The 13,405-nt window shown below is 40.5% G+C and overlaps 1 protein-coding gene across 2 annotated transcripts in view; it reads left to right on the forward strand.

Moving 5' to 3' along the window:
• The window catches only part of LOC111934576 (galanin receptor type 1-like), a 13,890-nt gene extending 565 nt beyond the window's left edge, over positions 1-13,325 (forward strand). The window contains exons 2-5 of one of the 2 annotated variants that reach the window (XM_086847247.1): positions 253-1,857; positions 2,735-2,800; positions 7,971-8,004; positions 11,723-13,325. In XM_086847247.1, the coding sequence (XP_086703373.1) occupies positions 934-1,857; positions 2,735-2,800; positions 7,971-8,004; positions 11,723-11,979 (1,281 nt within the window). In that variant the 5' untranslated portion in view covers positions 253-933 and the 3' untranslated portion in view covers positions 11,980-13,325. The remainder of the gene's footprint in view (positions 1-252; positions 1,858-2,734; positions 2,801-7,970; positions 8,005-11,722) is intronic. The other variant, XM_023934748.2, reaches the window with a different exon arrangement.
• The last annotated feature ends 80 nt before the right edge of the window (positions 13,326-13,405 follow it).

Genomic DNA, 13,405 nt, shown 5'->3' on the forward strand with positions numbered 1-13,405 from the left:
ACCTAAACTTTGTTCACTCCTCATTGCCTGAGGAATCCCTTTAGAAATGTGAGGAAATAAACCATTAGAACTAACCTACTTAGTACCTTCTAAAACATATGTACTGATTCTATAAGTAAGCATTAAAACCACAGTAACTGAGCCATTAATCTTAAATAAAACTTCTGTTAAAAAAAACCCCACATCTCTATTCCCTGGCAGGGAATATTACAGCTGCTCACAGCTACTAAGACCGAACATTTCCTTTTCCAGTGCAGACACTGTTGGCACTACTGGGCTGAACCCAAAATGTCTTCAAAGCTGGATCAACAATGTCCATGAATATTCAGGCACTAAGGAATTCGGGCAGATATCCCAGAAGCGGCAAGACCCGGTGCTGAATCGAAAGCTCTCCCAGCTTTTTGTGTTGGAAACACAACCATTCAGATGGCTTTATGCTGTAATGGGACCATTGAAGATTAATAAAGAAATAAACAACTAAAATCATTCTCTGTTGATTAAAAGGAAGTATTTCCGCTTTTTTCCCTTCTTATGCAGCCAGTAACAATGCTGCCCCTCACAGAACTGCACACACTATTGTTCAGCAGCTGCTGCTTATCCATCCCTTTGGATGAGAACTGTTGCTTTGCTCTTCCCCCTCGTGAGCAGTAATGCATGGGGACAAAGCTGGCCAGGGGTTGTTTTCTGAAGGGCTCAGGTCACAGACAGCATTTGTTCTCTCTGCCACAGCTCAGCGTGGAGCTGGGAAAGCAGGTATGACAGCCACAGATCCAGGGAGTGTGGGAGGGAAGCAGAAGAGGAGGGGCAAGCCAAGCTGCTGCTGCTCTGCCGCTGCTCCACGCTTCCAGGACAGCCTCATCCTCCGCTCTTCTGGCACAGACTTTTTCTCTGCCACACCAGCATCAACTGCCAAACCTGGATGTCACCTCTTGGATGACACAAATTCCTCAACTCCTTTGTTTGCCAGTCCCTGGAATAATCTGCACCAGAGACAGAGAGAACTTGGAAGAATCATCTGAAGAAAATTACTCTTCAAAGGAAAGACACGGCATTGGAAAAGAGAAAAGTTCACCACTGGCTACCCCTAACAAACACAGACGCACCTGTCAGAGTCAGGGCTGCAGTGACTGTTCCTTGCCTGGCTCCATGGAGGAGCAGGAAAACAACTTTGTGCTTTCCCTTGGAGCCAACAGCAGCAGCAGGTGCAGCCTTGAGACCAACCAAACAGAGGCCCCAATGTGCTGGGCAGGAGCAACCAGGGGTGGCCCAGAGGTGGTGATTGTACCAGTGCTTTTTGGGTTGATTTTTCTCCTGGGAATGGTGGGAAACACATTAGTGTTGGTTGTTTTGGGGCGTCTCCGGCCTGGGGGACGCCCATCACGCAGTGCCACCAATATCTTCATCCTGAACTTAAGCATTGCAGACTTCTCCTTTCTGCTCTTCTGCGTTCCCTTCCAGGCCACCATCTACTCCCTGCCAGAGTGGATCTTCGGTGCCTTCTTTTGCAAGTGGGTTCACTACTTGGCCATGGCTACAATGCTGGTCAGCATCTTCACTCTGGTGGCCATGTCTGTGGACAGATACATTGCTGTGGTCCATGCCAAACGCTCGCCCTGCATCCGCAGCAAGCGCAATGCTGCCCTCGGCGTGGCTGTCATCTGGCTGCTGTCTCTCCTCATTGCCATTCCCGTGGCCCAGCACCAGGCCCTCATGAGTGGCCATCAGCAAGCACCCAACAGCTCTTTCTGCTGGGAGCACTGGGCAAACGGTTCCACAGCCAAGCAGATGTACAAGATTACCATCCTGCTGGTGGGATACCTCCTGCCCCTGCTGCTCATCACCTGCTGCTATGCCAAGGTGGGTGCCAGGGATGGGAATAATGTTTAAATGGAGTGAAAGATACCAGACTCTTGGTGGCTTGTGTGTGCACACAGCTACACAGCCAAATAACTGATCCAACCCTTTCCATGTCCTCTCCTGGTAGAGAATACTTTTTTGAGGTGGGGGAGGGAAGGAAAGCAGAGAATGACATTGCACCAGTTCACAAAAGGGATTACAACTACCAATATGACACCCAGCCTGACACCCCAACCCCCTAGAGATTCTTGCTGTTTTTCATATTTTTCGTTTTGTTCTCTCTAAGTAACAAATGCTTGCTACTGGCAAGAGAGAAAGCCTATGGAGGTATAAACATTTCCAGATTATTGCTGTGCTGTAATCAGGTTTCAAAAGCTAGATCTAGATGTTGCTAATTGAGAAATGCCTACAGTGATCCAAGACCCCTTATGACCCTTCTTCTGGAGGCTGACCGATTCCTACCACTGCATTTGTTTGTGCTGCCTTCAGGAGTGGCAGGACAGTCCCACCAGGGCACAGGACTGGCAGCCTGCTCTCTGCCCATGTGTATCATCAGCCTAGGGAATAAATAAAGACAATCTGAGGCTCAATATAAAATTCAAAGTCCATCTGAAAACTCCTGTGGATTTCAGCATAGTGCCAACCGAGCTCTTAATATATGCTGAACTACTGAAAGCTTAACAGGTTTAATGCTTTTTCCAAACCTTGTTTCTTGAATGTGGAGAACTTAGAATTAAAAATCTGAAAGCATCAAATTCATCTTTGAAGTAATGTTAAAATTATTACTTTAAATTTTTGTGCTTGTATGAGGAGTTCAAGTATTAATACATAAATTTCAGTTTCCCATTCAATATATTGTTCCTTTTTCCCCCGCAAGGTTTTATATCATCTCCATACGAAAGTAAAGAACATTTCCAAGAAGTCAGAGAGATCAAAGAAGAAGGTAAATGTCTTTGGTTTAATCTGTACATTGACTATAATACAATAGATGTGCCAGGTTTATAAAGTAATCAGCCTGATTCCAGTTAATTTAGAGAGTTACAGTTTCTGCCAGTCTTTTTTGCCTATGAATCCTAACCAGATTTAACTGTAGTTTATATGTTGTTTCTACTGGTTCATTGCATTCACTAGCATACACTCAGTTTTGTTTGCAATATACTTATGAGTATCAAATGCATAATTGGTCTTGCACCTACACTGTCTGTAAGGATAAAACTCAACTGTTGTTTTCAGTATTATCTCATAACACGATAACTGCAGAAGTTATAATACACCACAAACAATATTTACTATATGGGTGTTACTTCCCCTTTCCCCTCAGAGTGTTTTTGAACATGTTTTCTGTGTTCATCTAACTTCAAGTAGGTTCTGATAAACATTCTTTTAATCACCTTTTCTAAGGCAGCACATTATGCAGCAATGAGCTGCTCTCTATTGCCTGCTGCAGGAATACCACCCAACCTCGATGGAACAGACTATGTTGAGAAACACCATGTCTTGTTTTGCCTACTGACATTTTGATGAATGCTGATGCTGCTGCAGATAAACTGTGAATCAAAATGTCAAAACCTAGAGTATAATTTCTGGATCAATAGTGCAAACTACAAACAGAAAGCAGAGTCAGAGTTTTGTGTGTTTAACAGCTACCATGAGAAAAGGCAACCAAAATGTGTTGACAATTTTGATATTGTAAAATGCAGCAAATTAAGTGCTAAGAAGCACTGTTGTTCCACATAGAATCATTTCACAATTTCAGGTTTGAAAAGTTGCTATAGGTCATCAATGAATCCCTAAACTGGTTGGTTTAAATTTCTCTTCAGAATTTCCTTACCTATGTATGAATGGCACACTACCTATTTTGTTGCTAATTTTTAAGAGAATGCTACCAACATTCTCTTAAATTCAACATACCAAAAAATATCTACTGTTACTTTTCTAGAAAGAAGTTAAGAATTTAATTTATGACACTTTTTGAAATGTATCCACTTGTGTTGTTTTCAGATTTGCTCTGTGGATTTAATGAAAAAATAGCTCTACAGTTTCTTCAGCCTTGACTTTTGTTATTAGATATTGCCAAGAGAATCAATCTTTAAAAACATCTTTGATTTTACCTGTTAAAATAAGTTAGTGGTACAGCATTTCTTCCTCCCTTCCTCCCATTAAGTATTTCCCTGGCAATAATTATGAAACACCCAGTAGCAATTCTTGTTCCATGTGGCACAGTTAGGCCTAGTTAAATAGATGATGCTTTCAGATGAAAGAAAAAGCAAATATATTCCTCTACACACACACATCATCCTTCACAATATGTCTTCTTCCAGCACTGCCTGTGTAGAAATTGTCCATCTAGCCTCCCTGCATGCCAGACATCTTCTTAAGTGTACTTACTTCAAGTATTTTTTGTTGCAAACACTACTCAGCATTTCTTAAGGAGGCTTCCTTGGGTCAGTTACAGACACACTCAATTCCTGCATAGGCTTTCAAAGCATACTTGAAACACAAGAGTGAGAGTCAGTCTTTTAAAGCACATCTTCTTAAGAACACTTCACACTAGAGCCTGATAGGAAACCCGTAGATGCCTGTCAGTTCTGTTAATCTAGCTTCCTTCATATGTACTTAGTTGGTCCATTTGTGAAAGTAGCTGTGTTTGGTTTTAAGTCGTAAACTTCATCAGAGATTAAATGAACAGCTTTTGCTTATTTAACTGAAAGATGTTTGACAAATGAATCTTGATTCACGTTTGGAAGGTTAATTTAGTACATACAGAACTCTGAGTTTGTTCTGAAATATTTGTGACTTCAGTGGCTAAACCCTGATTGCCTTGAGCTATGAGAGAAAGTGTAGCACACCAGCCAAGTCTTCCCACGTGAGGTGATAAAATTGTCTGAGTCACATTTATTAATTCACAGTGTGTGTCTTCACCAAACTGATATGGCAAACAAGGTGTCATATTCACAGAAAAGAGGATAGTCTGAAACTATGACCATGCAATTCCTGCTTCATTCCTATAATTTCAAGAAAACAGGGCATTTGAACTACTATTCTCCTTCTACCTCCAAGAGAACAGGGAATGGATTTGCTTTTTTTGGTTTTTTTCCCTTTGGGTTTGGTTTGAGTTTTTTTCCATTTAGTTTGTAGATTTAGTGTTGTTTTGTTTTTAAATAGTTAAAAAGTAAATTTTGCAAGCAGCTTTCTGTTCAAATCTCCCAATGCTCATCTGGGCTCCATACATGAGTAAAGGTCTCAAAAGAATCAAATTGCAGACTCAGAGTCCTTGTTGAACAAGATTTTCCAGTGAAACAGTTGCCAACAGTACCACTGCAAACAGTTTGCTCTGTCACTCAGCATTTCAGAAGCTGTAAGAACTCTCCTCAAGATTAAACACTTCAAAACATATAAAACATAGTTAAGAAAGAAATCAAAGCCACAGAGCTCAGGGAACGGTCTTGCCATGAGCAGCATTCCACATGCTGACTGGAAACACATTGCTATTATTCTCCATTATAGGCTGCTTCTGAAAAAATAGTATTACTAGGTAAGATTTTTTTAAAATATCAAGATTTCTGGATCTTTAGCTTTCATTGACTTTGCTGGAGTCTTGGTGTAATACCATTCCCTTCTCCCCCAGATCCTGTGATACTGATCACAGGCAGAAGAGACATCATTCTTACTGACATAGAGCCATAGAACACAGAAATGCAGTAAGAAGCGTTACTGGGACAAATCCAAATGAAAGCTACCTGAAAGGTCATAGAGGAGCTGGTACTTTATCTGCTATTAGTAAATCTGGAAACAGCATGTGAACCTCAGTAAGACAAACATTTACAGAACAAGTGTGACATTGCTGGATCCAGACCTAAGGTGATTTTTAAAGAGATGATGATGGCACAACCAAATGAACTATCCCAGTGCTGTGCAAGTACATGCATGACTTTCCTAGCTGCATTGCTGTAGCAAAGAAAGCAAAGTAATTCTGGATTTAACTGACTCTGAATATGTGAATATGGAGCCCAGGTTCTTGGTACTGTGGCTTAACCTCCCCCTTTAAAGATTGTACTGCATCAGTAATTTGTATCTATGCCTTTAAAATGAAAAGAAAAAAAAAAAAAATTAAGACCTTTTCCTTTAAATAAATCAAACCCATGGGAACAGGACACAAAGCATAATGAACTACAGTATTAGGAATTTGTTTTTCCAAGAAGTCTCTTGTTTGATTCTCTACCCCTTTCTGCCTTTGTGTAACACAGCATGGTTCCCAGTGCCTGCTCCCTCCAGCTGTGCTCCCTTCCCTCCCTGGTGTGTGCTGCCTGCTCCTAGCAGAGCAGCACCAGCTGCCCAGGGCCCTGCAGAGCTGCACGAGCAGATGAGGCTGTGATAACTCTCTCTGTTATCACAGCATGGAAATGAAACCCAGTTAAAAGTAAAACAGTGGTAGAGTTTTGGTTACCCACACGGTTAAGAGGAGCTCTGACACATACGCCTACAGAGTGGCAGTGCCACTCATTTCCTCTCAAGGGGGTCTTGTCAAAAAGTTCCCACTGGTATATGAAGCATCTTCTCTAAATAGAAGTCTCTAACACCAGGCTTCACTTCAGCAGGATCTGAAGACCCAGCTGTTGTCTCCCAGACCACAGTGCCACAAGATACAGCTGGGGTTTCAGCATGGATTTTATTCCCTGCACAATGTTTGCAAAGACATTTTTCCCTTCTCTTTCATTACAGGTTATCTTCCTGCTGTCTGTCACTGTCCCATTTGCCACAACATTGTACTCAAAGTCTGATATTTGAAGTCATGTAGGGGCTAAAATGGCAGCTTAAGAGGGCCCTGTTTTTTAGGATTAACTACTCACAGGCAATGTATAGACCCACTACTGTAAAGTTGGTTACAACCAGATTTTGTTTGAATGGGTCCAGTTTATGAATAATCCAGAGAGCTCTGACAGTTGTTACCCTCTCCAAGTCAGCGTTGAAACACCTGCTGAAAAGAACAAGTTTGTCTTTAGCAGAATCCTACAAATGACATACAGGCGCATATCACAAAAAAAAAAAAAAAAAAGAAAAAAAAAAGTTTTGTGCTTGGGTTATGATCTTTAAGTTACAGGGTGTTTATGTTCAAACTACAGCAACCTTTTCAATTTATGCACACATAAAACTTTGCAAAAATGACCCTTGCACAAAATTTGCTGCACCTTGACTTCACATTCCATTGTCAAAAGAATTTGACTCTTAATTCAGAATCCCACTTGGCAATTTTTAAATAACTGCCATTTACGTGACGAATGTTGGACATGATCAATGTAAAGTGCTTTTCCATTTATATGTATAATCTGTGCATTAGAGCAAGGAAGAGGTTTAGAACTTTTTGCTTGCTTAAGCTGAAATTCTTTATGATGAACTAAGCCTGTGCCTGCAGAAGAGATACATGACTGGCTGTTTCCCCATTTAATGCCATACTAGCTGTACAAGTTTGCCATCCTTGAAAATCAGATGGTGTGATGCTGCAGGATTCACCTTTGAAGTTTTGGATAATTGTTTTTGAGGCCAGCCAGCAAGACCACATGCTAAGAAATCTTGTGCACCCCTCTCTCACAATTAAGTATTCAGTCCTATTACCTTTTTCTGAACTATGCAGAGTACAGCAAGTCTGTAATTTGGCTCCAAAGAAAGTTAACGATTCCCTGTTTGACAGTGTTACAAAATGTTTCATAAGAGCCCAGCCCCAGGGACTCTGGTCATACATCTGCCTTAAATAAGATGATTTAATGATGCAAATGAATGCAAACTAAGGTCTAGCACGGCCCTGTGGTGTTTTACTGGCCTCTGGAGCACACCAGGATTCCTCAGTGTTTACTCAGTTCTGTCTTGTGCATCTTTAAAGAACAAATAACAAGCCTTGCAAACTGAACAATCTGAAATATTTTTTCAAGTTTAAGAATGTGTCTGGGGATGTGAATTTCACAGCTATTTTGCAAGCTCCCTTGAAAGGACAGTAGGAGTTGTGGGACCTTGAGCCCAGATGCTTCAATTATCAGACCAAACGAGCCACTTAAAAATAACAAACTGGTATGATTTTCTATGATCTACTCTGATTTTCTTTTTTTTTTTTTTGTTAGCACAATAGAAAGGTGAGCCCTGCTTACCAGACAGGTAAGCAAATCAACTGTTCATTGCTTCCAGAGCTAAGTAAACACAAAGACACATGGAGTTTATTTGGGACATTCCCTGTAGTGCTGCACTTTGAAGGTCATACAAGAGCCTGAGGTAAAAGACGCAGAATTCATTCAAGGTAGATGGGTATTTCTGGACATCTTGGCCAAGAGAGGCAGATAAAAGTTGCACTGTAACTGCTTTCCTGTATGCTAAACTAATTATTTGGCTATCGTTCATGCAAATCAAAGATTTCCATGTAGATGTGATGTTCAAGGCCTTGGCACTTGAACAACAGTAAATATAGCAAAGGAACATAGAAGATACAAAAATCCATTGAGCAAGAGAATAGAATTCAGAAGTGAAATCCTGCATGTTGTTTGGCTAACAGAAGCCCAGGGCAGCAGGAATTAAGAGCATCATTACCAATTAGGGGATAATGGAAATATCATAATGCTCATACGCATTTATGAATAGAAAGTGAGTAAGTTTCAAGGGCACCAAGAGAGGAAATTAGTGGCGTAATCCCAGAATGGGAGATGTGCAGATGAGCAGTTGGAACAATGCAAGCGAGCTGCTGGGAAATGAAGAGTCCCTCTTAGCACATAGTTGTAAAAATTAAGCAAGTAGTTAAAATGAATTTATAACATCTGAAAATATATTTACTTCCATCCCTCCTCTTCTTCATGACATCCAACTGCCATATCTGGCTCCCAGAAAGAGGACAGAACAATGAAAAAGAACACTTTCAGTGCAGTTTTCAGACCATTGAAGAGTAGAATTAGACTCAAGTGTAATTAAAAAAAAAGAAGACCAAAGGGCAATGAGAAGTGCTTCAATAGTAATTGAAAGATGTGTGTGCTCTGAAGTAGAGACAGCTGCTATCCAACATTTAAGGTATTTAAGAATAGGTATGCCATTTTCTGAACATTTTGCATTTAGCACTAAGCCAAGGACATGTTTCTGGAGATCAGATTGTGCTGATCTTTCTGTTAGAACTTTATGTTCAAAAAGGAAAAGAATGTTTGCAAATCTATCAGGGGGAGTCAGATTCGCCAACAAAGCAAACAAGAACATGGCACCAGGAGTGAAGAAACTGGCAATTTTCACTTTGCACATTGGCTCACACATGGACTCTGAGCAAAGGGATGTTCTCAATTGGGTATCCCTGAATCTAAAGCCACAAAAATTGTCTTCCTTAGAGGTCGGTAAGTTTCTCCATCAGTACAGTGGTATATTGCACTAAGCCACAGGTCGTTCCTGGGCACTGACACAGGGCACCTGCAATATCCAAAAACAAAAGCTTAAGGCACCTTGGGTCACTATGTTTTTTCCAAGTCTTCATTACAATATATAGTGAAGTCTGTAACTCTGTAACATATTCAAGCCTGGGGCTGTTAAAACATGCAACAATTGCCTCCATTTTATGGGAAAAATGTACAAGTTAGAGATGAGCATAACAGGAGAAAAGATTTATCAGTAAATCACATAATCAGATATCAGATATCCTCCTGCAAAGCAGTAACAAAAGAAGAATTAATTGTTTGCTGATAAGACAGTGTGGAAGAACAGACATAGGCTTCTTTATGCTTCTTCATTTAGAATTATGGAAGAAAAAAAAAGAGGAAAAAATAATCTCACCAATTTCAGGAAACAGCAGTTGTCTCCCAGTTTGTCTGCAAGCCAGTACTGTTTAATGAAAACCTAATTGAATGTTCTTTCCCATTTCTGTGTGCTGTGGTACACAGTAGAAATGGATGCTCTGATCAGCTCTGAAAAATGATGTGCAGCTGGGCTGTCTCCAGCTGGGAGTAAATTAAGAAAGTGACAAGCCCTCTACCCCTCTACACTGTTCTGTCCACTCTATATTTTAATCTTGGGAATGTTTATTAATCTAACATTCAGGCAGTTCTTCCTAAAATATGTAAATCCATGGAATACTTGAAGCATTTGACTCATTACAGGGAAATATTAATTTTGCACTTGACAAGATACCTGACAAGTTGAAGTGACTTCATTAGAATCTTATCAAGGACAACAGTTCTAAACACAATTAAACGTTAAAGATTTCTGCATCCCCCTGAATGAGGTATCTCCCCCAAAATGTTTTTTAAACACATTTTCCAATGCTTTTTTGGATGGGGGAAGGCTAAAAGCAAGAAATAGCTTGTCCAGGAAAAAATAATCAAGGGGCAAAACAGACAAAGGAATGCTGGAAAGCATAAATGAGAGGCAGATGGCCTACAAAGATAACAAAAGAATAAGCAAGTAAATTCAACACAATTTGCACATGACAAAAATGGGGGGGGGGGGAAATAACAGAAGTTTATCTAATTATCTGATGAACAAAAATATCTCCTAGTCTTTGTCACCATGCTATCGATTCACTCTACAGCTTAAACACATTTACTTTGCCTGTACAAATCCACTGTAAGTTATTTCCTGGAGCTGCTTGAAAGACTTCTAGGAGAAGTAAGAGAAACTTAAGTGGCCAGTAGTGGCCATTGTACATGTCTATTATGGACCCACCAAAATTTCAAAGTCAAATCAGAAGGTCTGAATTAATTGGGGACAGCTTGATCAACAGTAATGCAGTAACTGTGCAAACTACCACAGCTCATGGAAGAAGCTCAAACAGTACACAAGTTATTTGGATCAGTCCTTCACAGCTGGTCACACTCTACAGTAACAGTAGTTTAAGCTACAGGAAAGTTACCACAATAAAAGCCAGAGTTTGTTTCAGTTTCCTTTGTCTTAACATGGTCCCTAACTTGAAAAACAGACAAAAGTTCCATTTCCAAAACCCATTTCTTGAGTCATGAATTATGTACATTAGTTCTCTAGTATTGTCTGTGTTTCCCATTTGCAAAATCCCAAAAAGCTGGACCCCAGAAACAGCTCTGTGCTATTACATAGCAACTGCAAACACATTGTGTAATACTCAGCCCTATGTTAAATGCATGGTTTGTTATTTCACAATAAAAGGGGGGGAAAGCTAGGTATATAAGCCTTATTCAAAAGAATATTTCAGTGCTTGTAGCCCCCTAATTTAAGCAGATGGATGCTATGAAAGGTTGCCTGGGTAACAAGCCTAAGCTACTTAACATTGCTAGAGGGTAAAGAAGTAGCACCATTATTGCTGATGAAAGCTAATGATGGGACCTGTTTATTAATAATTTCTTTGGTACCCATCATACCACAGTGGGTGAGCTAGACCCCACAAGACCACTAGGTCTGTGTCTTTCAGTCTCATCAACTTCTAATCATTCCAGACTGTTTTCAAGGACATCATTTGACTTCCAGCATGGTCTGTTCGAGGATGCTTGGCAGGGTAGTTTGTTCACACTTAGGGGAACATCTTTGTTAGCTCAGCTGTCAGACAGCATTCTGGTAGGTGAAACAAGGAAGCACCTGGGGTATGCCAGGTACACAATGAACCTGTAACACAGTTAGCATTGTTGCAGCCTTTGAACTGTTTGAAGTTTTATGGGCACTACCTCAATTGTTTATAGTTATTTGCTTAAGCCAAAACCAGTTAATCAAAGTTTACCAGCGTTTTTAGCATCCTTTTTCACATTGTCATAATTGGCCACCTGGCAGCTGTCAGTGTTGCCTGTGTTATGCTGCCGTCACTATGGACAGAGGAAAGCAAATTCACTCATCCCACAGACTCACTTGATCACTGTGACCATTTAATGCACAATTTTCTCCTTTCCAGACAGCGCAGACAGTGCTTCTCGTGGTTGCTGTGTTCCTGCTCTCCTGGCTGCCACACCACATCATCACCATGTGGGCAGAGTTTGGGCACTTTCCCCTGAACAACATCTCCTTCACCTTCCGCATCATCTCTCACTGCTTGGCCTACGGGAACTCTTGCATCAACCCCATCCTTTACGCTTTCCTCTCGGAGAATTTCCGCAAGGCCTGCCGGCAAGTCTTCACCTGCAAGCTCTTCCTGCGGCCGGTTTCCGCTGAGAAACTGGCCAGAGTGCGCATGGAGAACTTCTCTACCACACACTCTACCACAAACGTGTAAGCTGGGCTCACAAATATGTTTCAGGAGGAAGAGGAGGGAAGAGAGTTCTGTCTGGGGAGAATATACATACAAGTGCATTCCAGGGAGCAGTGGAGTCTCAGTGTGGTCTTTGCCAGGTTGCTGGAGTGGTAGGAGATGTATTTCCCTCTCGCTGTGATATGTGACAGAGCTTGTCCTAGGGTACCTTGCTAGACATTGAGCTACAGAATTATCTGAATACCCATAAGATAGAGCCCAAATGAAGCTGTAGTTATGACCATAGAATCTAAAATAATATTTATGCAGAAGGTAGAACATGTACAGACAAGAATACAGCAGCTAATTATGTCTATAGACAGTCATTGAGATGTGAACAATGTATGATGTGACATTCAGACAGTTTGGGAGAAGTCAAACTAAAGTCTTTGGATGTCTTTTTCTTCACCAAATTTGACCATACACATTTAGCTCACTACCAGTGGTAGGGTCTCTACAAATTTCCTTGAAGACTTTGCTGTAGCATTTACCTATTGGGCAATTACACCTTTCACATGATGTGTCAGTGATGTGGCTGGCTGCATTTGGTGGCTCTGTATCATCTTATTCATCCCAGGGTCTGAGTGTCTGTGTGCTCCTGTGTATAATTACTGCTGTTAATCACTGGGTCCAGCAACAGGAAAGTGTTATTTCTTGATGTATGCTTAAAAAACTGTGATTCTGTTTAAAAGTACTGTCTACAAAAGGTTTTGCTGGTAAATACAGTGTTCTCTTGAGTCTATCTACCCAAGACTTTTTATTAGCCACTTTAGTATAATGCCTAAAATTTGTGGTGAGGATTTTTTTTGGGTTTTTGTTTGGTTTTTTTTTGATGAACTGTTGTGATCAACAGTGTACTATCAACAAATAGGTAAGGGTATTTGTACCCTTCAAGGTTACTACTTGTAACTATATGAAGTGCTTATTACTTCTTAAGTAAGAAGCAAATGGCTGAAAGAATTTCATTATTTCACTGTGTTGTCTAACTTAGTATTTCTGTGTACCGCAGTGCAGACTGACCTGTTCACAGACAGTAAAATTGTGGGTTACAGAAGTTAAACTACCAATTATTTGCTGTCCATGCAATGAATGGGTTTCCAATCTCTAAATGGATCATTCTTTCACTATATTTCTAAAACCTGGGAGCTATTGTATTAAATAATTTTACTGCAGTTTGTAACTTCTTTTAAGAGCACCTTAACTGTGCAATATGAACAGAGCACATGTACAATAGGATAAAGTCATTGCCTGATCCTTGGGTCATACTTGATCTGTTAAAAGTTTTCTCTTTGTTTAACTTTTACTCTCAGTATACTAAGAGTAACTCCAGTGAATTATTTCCTTTGGAAC

The sequence above is a fragment of the Cyanistes caeruleus genome, chromosome 12, assembly GCF_971803275.1.
Source record: "Cyanistes caeruleus chromosome 12, bCyaCae1.hap1.1, whole genome shotgun sequence".
Taxonomy (NCBI): Eukaryota; Metazoa; Chordata; class Aves; order Passeriformes; family Paridae; genus Cyanistes; species Cyanistes caeruleus.